At 45.8% G+C, this 14,059-nt stretch overlaps 1 protein-coding gene across 1 annotated transcript in view; it reads left to right on the top strand.

Annotated features, from left to right (window-relative positions):
- The window catches only part of LOC124798751 (venom dipeptidyl peptidase 4-like), a 329,107-nt gene that overhangs the window by 145,625 nt on the left and 169,423 nt on the right, over positions 1-14,059 (top strand). The window contains exon 9 of the mRNA XM_047262278.1: positions 12,440-12,624. Coding sequence (XP_047118234.1) covers positions 12,440-12,624 — 185 coding nt within the window. The remainder of the gene's footprint in view (positions 1-12,439; positions 12,625-14,059) is intronic.

Raw genomic sequence — 14,059 nt, 5'->3', positions numbered from 1 at the left:
CTGTAACAAGAGGATGCGATGTCATACATGGTGGAGTGTGCGACCACCTGCGGTCTGTCTGCCACCAGAGGATGACGAGTTTTAGTGTGTAGCACAGCTGGCGTAAAAATGGTTACTGCACTGGTCTTGCTACGGAAAAATGTCGGGGTGATGGAATGTTAAAAAGCCTCTATTTCAGAAAATGTCCCCGAAGAGTAGTACGCGAGTTATAAAATTATTTTTGAGAATATTGGCTGTTGACTCTCTGCATTGGTCTGCAGCCTGCACGGTGAGCTGAACTGTTCTGAATGCATGAGGTGAGAGTTAATTGTTTATACAGCATCCCGCCGGCACTGCGCAGTCACAGGGGAATGAGGATAACGACAGTAGCACAGTGTGTGCCAGTGGACAGCGTTGTGGCTCATCTGCGTTCTTCAGGCTCGCAGCAGTGTTGGTAGCGAACACATTACGGTGGAGGCAACACCAGCGTTGATGTGAAGCGCTGGGCGGCACGGTCCGGTGTAGCACTCTTTGACGTGCTTGGGGCTCTCCAAGATGTGGTGTTTACTTGAAAGCAGGTATCGCAACCGCTTCCGTCCTGCGGCAACAGTAGTGACAGTAGTTTAGATACACTACCGGCCATTAAAATAGCTACACCAAGAAGAAATGCAGATGATAAACAGGTATTCATTGGACAAATACATTATACTAGAACTGAGATGTGATTACATTTTGATGGCATTTGGGTACATAGATCCTGAGAAATCAGTACCCAGAACAACCACCTCTGGCCGTAATAACGGCCTTGATACGCCTGAGCTTTGAGTCAAACAGATCTTGGATGACGTGTACAGATACAGTTGCCCATGCAGATTCAACACGATACCACAGTTCATCGAGAGTAGTGACTGGCGTATTGTGACAAGCCAGTAGCTCGGCCACCGTTTTCAGTTGGGGAGAGATCTGGAGAATGTGCTGGCCAGGGCAGCATTCGAACATTTTCTGTATCCAGAAAGGCCCGTACAGGACCTGCAACATGCGGTCGTGCATTATCCTGCTGAAATGTAAGGTTTCGCAAGGATCGAATGAAGGGTAGAGCCACGGGTCGTAACACATCTGAAATGTAATGTCCACTGTTCAAAGTGCCGTCAGCGCGAACAAGAGGTGACCGAGACGTGTAAGCAATGGCACTCCACACCATCACGCCGGGTGATACGTCAGTATGGCGATGACGAATACACGCTTCCAATGTCCATTCACCGCGATGTCGCCAAACACGGATGCGACCATCATGATGCTGTAAACAGAACCTGTTCATCCAAAAAAATGACGTATTACCATTCGTGCAGCCAGGTTCGTCGTTGAGTACACCATCACAGGCGCTCCTATCTGTGATAGAGCGTCAAGGGTAACCGCAGCCATGGTCTCCGAGCTGATATTCCATGCTGCTGCAAACGTCGTCGAACTGTTCGTGCAGATGGTTTTTGTCTTGCAAACGTCCAGATCTGTTAACTCAGGGATCGAGACGTGGCTGCACGATCCGTTACAGCCATGCGGATAAGATGCCTGTCATCTCCACTGCTAGTGATACGAGGCCGTCGGGATCCAGCACGGCGTTCCGTATTACCCTCCTGAACCCACCGATACCATATTATGCTAACAGTCATTGGATCTCGACCAACGCGAGCAGCAATGTCGCGATACGATAAACCACAATCGCGATAGGCTACAATCCGACCTTTATCAAAGTCGGAAACGTGATGGTATGCATTTCTCTTCCTTACACGAGGCATCCCAACTACGTTTCACCAGGCAACGTCGGTGAACTACTGTTTGTATATGATAAATCTGTTGGAAATGTGTGGCCGTGCGGTTAAAGGCGCTTCAGTCTGGAACCGCGTGACCGCTACGGTCGCAGGTTCGAATCCTGCCTCGGGCATGGATGTGTGTGATGTCCTTAGGTTAGTTAGGTTTAATTAGTTCTAAGTTCTAGGCGACTGATGACCTCAGAAGTTAAGTCGCATAGTGCTCAGAACCATTTGAACCATTTTTTGTTGGAAATGTTCCTCATGTCAGAACGTTGTAGGTGTCGCCACCGTCGTCAATCTTGTGTGAATGCTCTGAAAAGCTAATGATTTGCATATCACAGCATCTTTCTCCTGTCGGTTCGATTTCGTATCTGCAGTACGTCATCTTCGTGGTGTGGCAATTTTAATGGCCAGTAGTGTATTAAATATAGACATTACTAGTAGTGATAACGTTGTCTGGTGTGAACGCTGAGGCTTCGTTTTCAAAAAAGTTGCTACTTCATTGCTAAATGCTGTGGAGTTAGACCGCCTTGAAAAGTAGCCAAAACTGGGTAGCTCATCACATCAATCCTCATTTCTTATCAATATGAATCCAAGCCCTGTGTAGAAGTTTGATAGAGCACAGGAAGTTCACCAGAGGCTGTAACTTTTGAGTGCGTATTATTCAACACTTTACGTGACCTATTTATTCAGATGTTAAAATTCTTGATACAGGTCGAAAAGCTGAGAGGCGTCTGCTTAGTATTTTTTTTAGATTTTTAGAGTTTATACGTGTTGTCTCAGAAGTGCTGCTCAAGTGGTAGAGACTCAGTGAAAAGTCTCATTCAGATGTCTGTCCCCCCTCTTCTGCTGATGCTTCACAATGGGGTTGGCAACATCTTCACGTCTGCAGAGTGTGCGTCAGTGGCTGTGCATATACAAGTACCAAACTCCCGTACAGTGAACCTGCATCCCCAGAATCTTGTTGCTGCTTGTGATAGCTGCACCGCTCACTATGTAAACAGAAGGCTGCACAGTGAGAGCACTTAACACAGTTGTACGGCCCACACTGACGCGGCAGCAGCAGTCGCCATGCTGTGCACGAGGGAGGCCAGTAGTTGAACAGCTGGACAGCAGCTCTGTGTGGTGACAATGCATGTTATCTACATGGTTCCCACCTCCCCCACATCCCCTTCCCTACAGTCGCACACAGAAATGAATGCAATGCTAGAGTGGACCAGATGCGGCAGTACAGTTTGTCTTTTGCGAGCAGACCTGTGTGAGTAGCAATGACTTACTAAAGCTGCAAATATGTACCTGTCATATTTTTATGCTACTAGAAACGGCGGTGATCTGTGTTCGAGGCTGCCTCCATGGGTAATACAGCTTTGAAATTTGGGATGTATGTATTTTTTCTTCAAGTTTCCTGCTCTGCTGGCTTTACGTTTACTTAAAACAGCAGATATTGCTGACTGATGCAAACGCATCGCTATAAAGCTATAATGCGTCCGTGATTGTAAAATACTTTTTTATACAGTGGTGGCGATGTCTGCAGTAGGTTTTTAATTCTACATACTTGTATGTAGAAACGATCCTGTGATGTTAGATTTTGGTCATAAGTTATTGTAATTAAGATAATTCAGTAGGATAAAGCGGCGCCATTTGTACATCACCTAACCGACGCAGAAGTATGGGGAGGGAAAAGGTGGCCATTTTCGCTCACAAGACAATCCATACAAATTATAAAAATATATGTTGTATGTTCCATACTGCTCCTCAGCCACTGGACAGATTTGAACCAGACTTGGTACACATATCATTTACTGTCTGGAAAGAATCACTGTATGAGTGAGAACCACCCACCTATCACATAGGTCGCAGTGGGGGTGGAAAGCAGTGTAGATGGGAGAACACCGATTTTTAGTCATCCAGTATTTCAGAATGAGAGCACTTACACTTCCAACAAACTTAACACACTATTTCAAACCTTTACGAAACTAGACACATCAAAAAAACTGTCCAGCAAGTGCAGCAAGGTGGACGTTCCCTGCTGTTTTGGGGTGGAATTACATTGGGCCGACGTACGCCGCTGGTGGTCATGGAAGGCTGCGTAACGGCTGTTCGATACATGAATGCCATCCTTCGATCGATAGTACAACCATATCGGCAGCATATTGGCAAGGCATTCAAAGACGCCAATTCGCGCCCCCAACTTGCACATCTTGTGAATGAGTTCCTTCAGGATAACCACATCGCTCGACTGGAGTGGCCAGCATTTTCTCCGGACATTCACCCTATCGAATACGCCTGGAATACACTGAAAAGGGCCGTTTATGGACCAGGTGAGCCACCAACCAACCACTCTGAGGGATCTACGCCGAATCGCCGTTGAGGAGTGGGAGAATCTGGAACAACAGTGCCTTGATGAACTTGTGGATAGTGTGCCACGACGAATACAGGCATGCATCAATGCAAGAGGACGTGCTGCTGGGCATTAGAGGTACCGGTGTGTACAGAAATTTGGACTACCATCTCTGAAGGTCTCACTTTATGGTGGTACAACAAGCAATGTGTGGTTTTTATGAGCAATAGAAAGGACAGAAATGATGTTTATGTGGTGTCACCGCCAGACACCACACTTGCTAGGCGGTAGCCTTTAAATCGACCGCGGTCCGTTAGTATACGTCGGACCCGCGTGTCGCCACTATCAGTGATTGCAGACCGAGCGCCGCCACACGGCAGGTTTAGAGAGACTTCCTAGCACTCGCCCCGGTTGTACAGCCGACTTTGCTAGAGATGGTTCACTGACAAATTGCGCTCTCATTTGCCGAGACGATAGTTAGCATAGCCCTCTGCTACGTCATTTGCTACGACCTAGCATGGCGCCATTATCATTTGCTATTTATCTTGTGATGCATGTACCGTCAGACCGATGTTCACCAATTATGGATTAAAGTTAAGTATTCCAGAAGCTACGTACTTTTTTACTAGACTCAACTCCTTTAACTGTTCCAGACCTCACGCCAGCCTGCGTGAGCTTAAACGCGTGCCTTTCGGCTTCCTCTTAGTGGCTTGGCTGTCTTGCCAAGTCACAACAGTTTATGTTGATGTTTATTCTGATTTTCTGTACAGGTTCCGGAACTCTCGGAACCGAGGTGAACACTGACGACACCCACAAAAAGATGACAGGATAGAAGTTTGTCGTTTGCTACATTTTCGCTGTTCATGCAATAAAACTGCCATGTGAAGCACGAGATTTTAATTTATTACTTCTTTACTTCTAACTGTATTCGTAATACATTTCAGTCGGTGGCACTTTACAATACGCGCGTCGTCAGTTACGCCGCCGCGTTTCCCACAGACGCCCCCGCGGAACGAGGGCGCTACCACGAACGATTACGCTGCTGCCAATGAGATGCAAGCATCCCCCCTCTGGACATCTAGCGGAGAGTTTACTGAAGTTCAAACATCGAAGTGCAGAGCCCATTTGGCGTGTTTGTCATTTCATATCATTTACAGACTTTTATAGCAGTCAGGACTCGTCACCTACGGAAAAGTCATAGCACTGAAGACTGCCTGAATTGTAAACGTTTGTATTTGTATATATTTCAACATTTAAATCTACTGCAAGCAACTGACACTGCAACTACAGCAAACAAAGTTATGTATTACTTTCACTGTTTGACGTTAGATGCAGAATAAATTTGTATCTGAATTCTCTGTGCATGAATGGCATCTCTTCCTCGATCTTGTATCCACTAGAGAACCACAAAGCTCTCTGTGGTGTCACCGCCAGACACCACACTTGCTAGGTGGTAGCCTTTAAATCGGCCGCGGTCCGTTAGTATACGTCGGACCCGCGTGTAGCCACTATCAGTGATTGCAGACCGAGCGCCGCCACACGGCAGGTCTAGAGAGACTCACTAGCACTCGCCCCAGTTGTACAGCCGACTTTGCTAGCGATGGTTCACTGTCTACATACGCTCTCATTTGCAGAGACGACAGTTTAGCATAGCCTTCAGCTACGTGATTTGCTACGACCTAGCAATGGCCATATTCAGTTACTATTCTGAACAGATAATATTGTGAATCATGTACCGTCAAGAGCGACGTTCATCATTAATGGATTAAAATTAAGTATCACACTAATTACGTCCGCTTTCTGAATTCTAATTCCTTGTCATGTTCTAGACCTCACGTCATTATAGTTCTTCCCTCCTCACGCCAGCCTGCGTGAGCTAAAACGCGTGCATTTTGGCTTCCACTAGTAACACGGTGTTGGTTGGCTCTTCTGCCAACTACAACACTCTCCAAGCAAGTTACAACAATAACGTGGAGAGATGCGAGGACGGAGAGATGGACAGACAACAATGGGGAAGGAGGAGATACACATAGAATGAGCGGGAAGTGGACAGCGAGAGAGGTGAGGAATTGGGCAGAGAGAGGGGAGAGGAGGAGATGTTCAGAGAAACGAAAGAGAAGTAGATGGGCAGCAACAGGGGGAGGAAGAGATAGGCAGAGCTATGGGGGAAGAATAGATGAACAGACAGAGGGGAGGAGGAAATAGATAAAGGGAAGAGGAGGAGATGGATAGAGGGGATAGGAGGTGAATGGACGCAGAAAGAGAGGGGAAGGATACGAACAGGGAGAGGGGGAAGAAGAGATGGACAGAGAGAGTGGGAGGAGGAAATGGACAGAGAGAGGACAGAAAGTGATAGAAAGAGATTGGGGGGGGGGGGTGGATAAGGTGGACAGAGAGAGGTGGCAGTGAAGGTGGACAGAGTGTGATGGTGGAGGAGGTGGTAAGAGAGAAGGGGAAGGCGGAAATGGACTAACAGAAGATTGGAGTCTTGGAGTAAATGCATACCTGGGCAACGCCAAGTACTTACATAGTTTGGTCATAATTTAGTGGCCGTCCCGAGTGGCCGTGCGGTTCTAGGCGCTTCAGTCTGGAACCGCGCGACCGCTACAGTCGCAGGTTCCAATCGTGCCTCGGGCATGGAAGTGTATGATGATGTCCTTAGGTTGGTTAGGTTTAAGTAGTTCTAAGTTCAAGGGGAGTAATGACCTCAGACGTTAAGTCCCACAGTGCTCAGAACCATTTGAACCATAATTTAGTCGCAGACACAAGAACACGAGCGTATACTTTGATTACATAAGGTCCCAAGCCAAGTGGTTGCTTTGTTTACAGAAGGACGATAACGAGCCGCCTGTGCTCATATCTGCTCAGCCATACCACTATTTCTACAGCTACATCTACATCTACATGATTACTCTGCAATTCACATTTAAGTGCTTGGCAGAGGGTTCATCGAACCACAATCATACTATCTCTCTGCCATTGCACTCCCGAACAGCGCGCGGGAAAAACGAACACCTAAACCTTTCTGTTCGAGTTCTGATTTCTCTTATTTTATTTTGATGATCATTACTACCGATTTAGGTTGGGCTCAACAAAATATTTTCGCATTCGGAAGAGAAAGTTGGTGACTGAAATTTCGTAAATAGATCTCGCCGCGACGAGAAACGTCTTTGCTTTAATGACTTCCATCCCAACTCGCGTATCATATCTGCCACACTCTCTCCCCTATTACGTGATAATACAAAACTAGCTTCCCTTTTTTGCACCCTTTCGATGTCCTCCGTCAATCCCACCTGGTAAGGATCCCACACCGCGCAGCAATACTCTAACAGAGGACGAACGAGTGTAGTGTAAGCTGTCTCTTTAGTGGACTTGTTGCATCTTCTAAGTGTCCTGCCAATGAAACGCAACTTTTGGCTCGCCTTCCCCACAGTATTATCTATGTGGTCTTTCCAACTGAAGTTGTTCGTAATTTTAACACCCAGGTACTTAGTTGAATTGACAGCCTTGAGAATTGTACTATTTATCGAGTAATCGAATTTCAACGGATTTCTTTTGGAACTCATGTGGATCACCTCACACTTTTCGTTATTTAGCGTCAACTGTCACCTGCCACACCATACATCAATCTTTTCTAAATAGCTTAGCAACTGATACTGGTCTTCGGATGACCTTACTAGATGGTAAATTACAGCATCATCTGCGAACAACCTAAGAGAACTGCTCAGATTGTCACCCAGGTCATTTATATAGATCAGGAACAGCGGAGATCCCAGGACGCTTCCCTGGGGAACACCTGATATCACTTCAGTTTTACTCGATGATTTGCCGTCTATCACTACGAACTGCGACCTTCCTGACAGGAAATCATGAATCCAGTCGAACAACTGAGGCGATACCCCATAGGCCCGCAGCTTGATTAGAAGTCGCTTTTGAGGAACGGTGTCAAAAGCTTTCCGGAAGTCTAGAAATACGGAATCAACTTGAGATCCCCTGTCGATAGCGGCCATTACTTCGTGCGAATAAAGAGCTAGCTGCGTTGCACAAGAACGATGTTTTCTGAAACCATGTTGATTACGTATCAGTAGACCGTTCCCTTCGAGGTGATTCATAATGTTTGAATACAGTATATGCTCCAAAACCCTACTGCAAACCGACGTCAATGATATAGGTCTGTAGTTCGATGGCTTACTCCTACTACCCTTCTTAAACACTGGTGCGACCTGCGCAATTTCCCAATCTGTAGGTACAGGTCTATCGGTGAGCGAGCGGTTGTATATGATTGCTAAGTAGGGAGCTATTGTATCAGCGTAATCTGAAAGGAACCTAATCGGTATACAATCTGGACCTGAAGACTTGCCCGTATCAAGCGATTTGAGTTGCTTCGCAACCCCTAAGGTATCTCCTTATACTATGCAAAGCTTATTAGTAATGTGAAGCAAAGAACTCTGTCGACAATATAGTACCGCAAGTTCCTAATGCTACGTAGAGGACAATAGTGGAAGAGAATATACAATAAAAATATTGTGCTAATTTTAAATATGTGCAAATGAGGTTTATGAAAGTAATATTACTTTGAATGTATTCATCATATTTTTGAAAATTCACATAATTTTGTGACAATGATTTATTATTTCAAGTGCCTTGAAATAGCACGTAATCCTAAACAGTGCTAGGTTGAACTCAAAACTACTAACGTTTAATTTCCCCCCAAAAAATGGCAATGCGGCTGTGAATTCCTTGACAGCATGGCACCTGTTCCTTGTGCTACTTGTGATGCACATATAGGGTGTTTCAAAAATGACAAGTATATTTGAAACGGCAATAAAAACTAAACGTGCAGCGATAGAAATACACCGTTTGTTGCAATATGCTTGGGACAACAGTACATTTTCAGGCGGACAAACTTTCGAAATTACAGTAGTTACAATTTTCAACAACAGATGGCGCTGCAAGTGATGTGAAAGATATAGAAGACAACGCAGTCTGTGGGTGCGCCATTCTGTACGTCGTCTTTCTGCTGTAAGCGTGTGCTGTTCACAACATGCAAGTGTGCTGTAGACAACATGGTTCATTCCTTAGAACAGAGGATTTTTCTGGTGTTGGAATTCCACTGCCTAGAACACAGTGTTGTTGCAACAAGACGAAGTTTTCAACGGAGGTTTAATGTAACCAAAGGACCGAAAAGCGATACAATAAAGGATCTGTTTGAAAAATTTCAACGGACTGGGAACGTGATGGATGAACGTGCTGGAAAGGTAGGGCGACCGCGTACGGCAACCACAGAGGGCAACGCGCAGCTAGTGCAGCAGGTGATCCAACAGCAGCCTCGGGTTTCCGTTCGCCATGTTGCAGCTGCGGTCCAAATGACGCCAACGTCCACGTATCGTCTCATGCGCCAGAGTTTACACCTCTATCCATACAAAATTCAAATGCGGCAACCCCTCAGCGCCGCTACCACTGCTGCACGAGAGACATTCGCTAACGATATAGTGCACAGGAGTGATGACGGCGATATGCATGTGGGCAGCTTATTTTTACCTAGACGGCTTCGTCAATAAACAGAACTGGCGCATATGGGGAACCGAAAAGCCCCATGTTGCAGTCCCATCGTCCCTGCATCCTCAAAAAGTACTGGTCTGGGCCGCCATTTCTTCCAAAGGAATCATTGGCCCATTTTTCAGATCCGAAACGATTACTGCATCACGCTATATGGACATTCTTCGTGAATTTGTGGCGGTACAAACTGCCTTAGACGACACTGCGAACACCTCGTGGTTTATGCAAGATGGTGCCCGGCCACATCGCACGGCCGACGTCTTTAATTTCCTGAATGAATATTTCGATGATCGTGTGATTGCTTTGGGCTATCCGAAACATACAGGAGGCGGCGTGCATTAGCCCCCCTATTCGCCAGACATGAACCCCTGTGACTTCTTTCTGTGGGGACACTTGAAAGACCAGGTGTACCGCCAGAATCCAGAAACAATTGAACAGCTGAAGCAGTACATCTCATCTGCATGTGAAGCCATTCCGCCAGACACGTTGTCAAAGGTTTCGGGTAATTTCATTCAGAGACTACGCCATATTATTGCTACGCATGGTGGATATGTGGAAAATATCGTACTATAGAGTTTCCCAGACCGCAGCGCCATCTGTTGTTGAAAATTGTAACTACTGTAATTTCGAAAGTTTGTCTGCCTGAAAATGTACTGTTGTCCCAAGCATATTGCAACAAACGGTGTATTTCTATCGCTGCTCGTTTAGTTTTTATTGCCGTTTCAAATATACCGGTCATTTTTGAAACACCCTGTATAAAACGCCCGTGTGTGACTATACTGGGTGTTCAGTGTGACGTCATATTTGCATTGTATGATGCTGACAGGGGGGAGAGGGTGAAACATAGTGCTTAAAACAGGATGATGTGGTTGATTGTAGCAAGCGTTTCAAACAGGCGTTGCAGGTGGACGTGTACAAGTCAGGCGCACAGCGCAACTTCGTTGCCACACACCTCGCTTCATCTATAGCTGTGTCCCTTACGCAGAAGATATCGCACTGCCGTAGATCCATTGATAGTTGATTTGGGAGAGCGGACTAAACAGGGATCGATCCCATCGGATTAGGGAAGGATGGGGAAGGAAATCGGCAGTGCCCTTCCGAGGGAACCATTCTGGCATTTTCCTGAAGCGTTTTAGGGAAATCACGGAAAGCGTAAATCAGGATGGCCGGACGAGGGTTTGAACCGTCGTCCTCCCGAATGTGAGTCTATTGTGCTAACCACTGCTCCACGTCGCTCGGTATTTGATAGGCTGCTTGCCTGCTGGCAATGAGTATTTAAATATTTTTAGGATGCCAGAATACTCTTTACTTTTCAGGAGAAATATCGTTTGCAATGTGTACCACTCATAATGACCATTACATTAAATAACTTAAAGAACACACAAGTGAAGTAGAACGAAATCTGTACTTTATCAGTAAACACTTCCGGGCTAAGTTGCCGTGGTCGATCTGTAGAACTTCTTCTCCCTGACGTTTCGTTCTCAACTACGGAGAACATCTTCCGAGGTGAGTCGACGACTGGATGCTAGGAGCTGGGGCCGCCGCTTATATAGAGATCGTAGGGGGTGCCACCACACGTCACGTGGCGTCGATGTGCAGCTATCTCTGGCTATCGTCTGTTCTCTCGATTGCAGGCAATCGATTATCACGTGATTGATGCAACGTCGACCGCCATATCTTATCCAATTTTAATCCTTCTTCTGTACGATTAAAATTGTATTGATGTTTGTGTATTTCAATTGCCTCTCTATACATACGTGTATAATAGTGCGACGTCCTGGCTAGCACGCTTGTTTCTACAGATCGACCACGGCAACTTAGCCCGGAAGTGTTTACTGATAAAGACGCCGGCCGTGAAAGCCTACATGGAATGAAATCTGTACTGTTTAGGACATGCTCTCACTCTATGTACATCTATCTCCATGCAAATTCACCCTCAGACCGAAGCCACCCATGTTTCAGGAGTCTATGATCTCGGATGTTAGCAATTCAGAGGCAAGAAAAGGCGACGCTTCCTTATAATTTCGTTGTTCTGACGGTCAATTGGAGACGAGAAAACATATTTCTCAATCGTTTCACGTAACTGACCACACACACAGTGCATGATCACGACACAGTAGGTTTATTTGACTGGAATAAGTCTCTCAGTGAACCAGCGTCTTGTTTCAGATCTAGCATATCTCAGCATAGGGCCAGTCAGCCACAAGTTTACAGTAGCCTATGTTTCTCGAATAGACCCAAGAGGACCACTGGACTTTAACTCCCTCCTCCATAGGGATTCCCGTCAACAGTGTGGCAGGTCCTCACTCCACAAAACACTATGGGGAAGTTTGGACTCGAATCGAGGACAATGGCGCGAGGGCTGGAGAGCAGCGACTAAACAGCACAGTCCTTCCTTCCCTCGCCGACCGAAGATGGGTGGTGGGAGAGCTTCACCCCGCCACGGTATCAACCTGCTATATCAGGGTCGAGCGCCACCAAACATTCATGAGTTAGCGCCATCGGTTACGGAGGTGGCTGGATTAGCAATGTGAAATGAACTAGTACTCTGTTGAAGAAGATGTGTGCTAAAGTGAAACCTAGGGATCAGCTCTGCTTAATACTGCAGCCTTTCACAAAATGTTTCTTGCTCGTGTCCTCCGCCACAGTGCGATATTTTTTGTTTCTTTCACAGGGTATGTACACTAGTATCCTGAGACTGTCAGTTGACTCCTGAGCAACCAGTGCCTGAAGAAACGATTTAATGTTCCAGCATGGTCCCACCCAGTGGAGACCGTGGGCCAGGATGGATCGCTGTTGTTTTCTCCCGACGGAAGGAAGCTGATCTTTATCCAGAACGACGTCTCCTCAGTGGCCAACGCCACATTCGTTTACTACGGCAGACCTGGAGCCCTGGAGAATCAGTACGCTAACCTGGTTACCTTCCGCTTCCCCAAGGTAAATTTTGCAGCGACGCTTTGTTATATCGCACATACACCAGCAGTTTTACTAGTCATTTGAAGAATATCTAAACTCCTTAGCGAAATGTCAATGAAGTGAAGCACATCTAACACGCAGTTTCCATACAACATACAGCACCGCATTTTAAATTTTTAACGGATGTAGTAGTATTTTACTACATAGCCCTAAGATGTTCGAAACAAGATTTTCAGTGCTAGCAGTGTACTTTGTTAGAACTGTTTTGCTGCAACATAGTGATATATGGAGTAAATTGTAGCCGCGCTGGATTAGCCGAGCGGTCTAAGGCGCTACAGTCATGGACTGTGCGGCTGGTCCCGGCGGAGGTTCCAGCCCTCCTTCGGGCATGGGTGTGTGTGTTTGTCCTTAGGATAATTTAGGCTAAGTAGTGTGTAAGCCTAAGGACTGATGACCTTAGCAATTAAGTCCCATAAGATTTCACACACATTTGAACATTTGAGTAAATTGTCGCAATTCTATTTACTTATACGTAACAGCGAATACTACCAAAAATTCTAAGAGAATCGGTTCTATGAATCGATTTTGAGGCAAAATTCACTGTTTTCGGCACAAAATTACTAAATTCGAGTTGAATCCGATGATAAAGAGTTTTTAACATATAATTCTGACAACCCAATTAGCCTGCTGCTCTCAAGTTGAGAACGACGACAGTACAGAACAACTCCGAAGACGCCCACACCTGCTCAGAGTAACCACTCGCAAACAGTAAACGAAGCTTCAGCGATTGTCTTTATAATAAAGTCCATGTTTTCTCACTGGAGACTAATTTTACACTCATAGGGACCACAAACCAGTGGTTGAGTTATCGGGACCGCACTCCCGTGTTCCAGAGCGGCCAGCACTATCCATGCCTACAACTTGTGGATACTTTCCCTCACCTCCTACAACTAACTGTACCATTAAATACAAGCCCGCCGCACAACACGAAAATGAGGACGGCTACGTCGGCCATTCGAGGAACCAGACCCGGCGTTTGACCAGACATACCGGTTGGTTATAATTAAACTTTTCCTATTGAACACGTTATAACAAGGAACCTAACCACCATACGGAAACCAAACTCGGTAGCATTAATGTCAAGGACATGGGGAAGAGAAATAATGCAGAATCTATTCAACTGAAACACTTTTAATGTGCTACTAGGGACATCATACGATTACAGACAAATGCAGGAAGATCTACAGCGGATAGGCACTTGGTGCGGGGAGTGGCAACTGACCCTTAACATAGACAAATGTAATGTATTGCGCATACATAGAAAGAAGGATCCTTTATTGTATGATTATATGATAGCGGAACAAACACTGGTAGCAGTTACTTCTGTAAAATATCTGGGAGTATGCGTGCGGAACGATTTGAAGTGGAATGATCATATAAAATTAATTGTTGGTAA

The sequence above is a fragment of the Schistocerca piceifrons genome, chromosome 5 (assembly GCF_021461385.2).
Source record: "Schistocerca piceifrons isolate TAMUIC-IGC-003096 chromosome 5, iqSchPice1.1, whole genome shotgun sequence".
Lineage (NCBI taxonomy): Eukaryota > Metazoa > Arthropoda > Insecta > Orthoptera > Acrididae > Schistocerca > Schistocerca piceifrons.
This window is presented reverse-complemented; position numbering and strand designations above follow the sequence as displayed.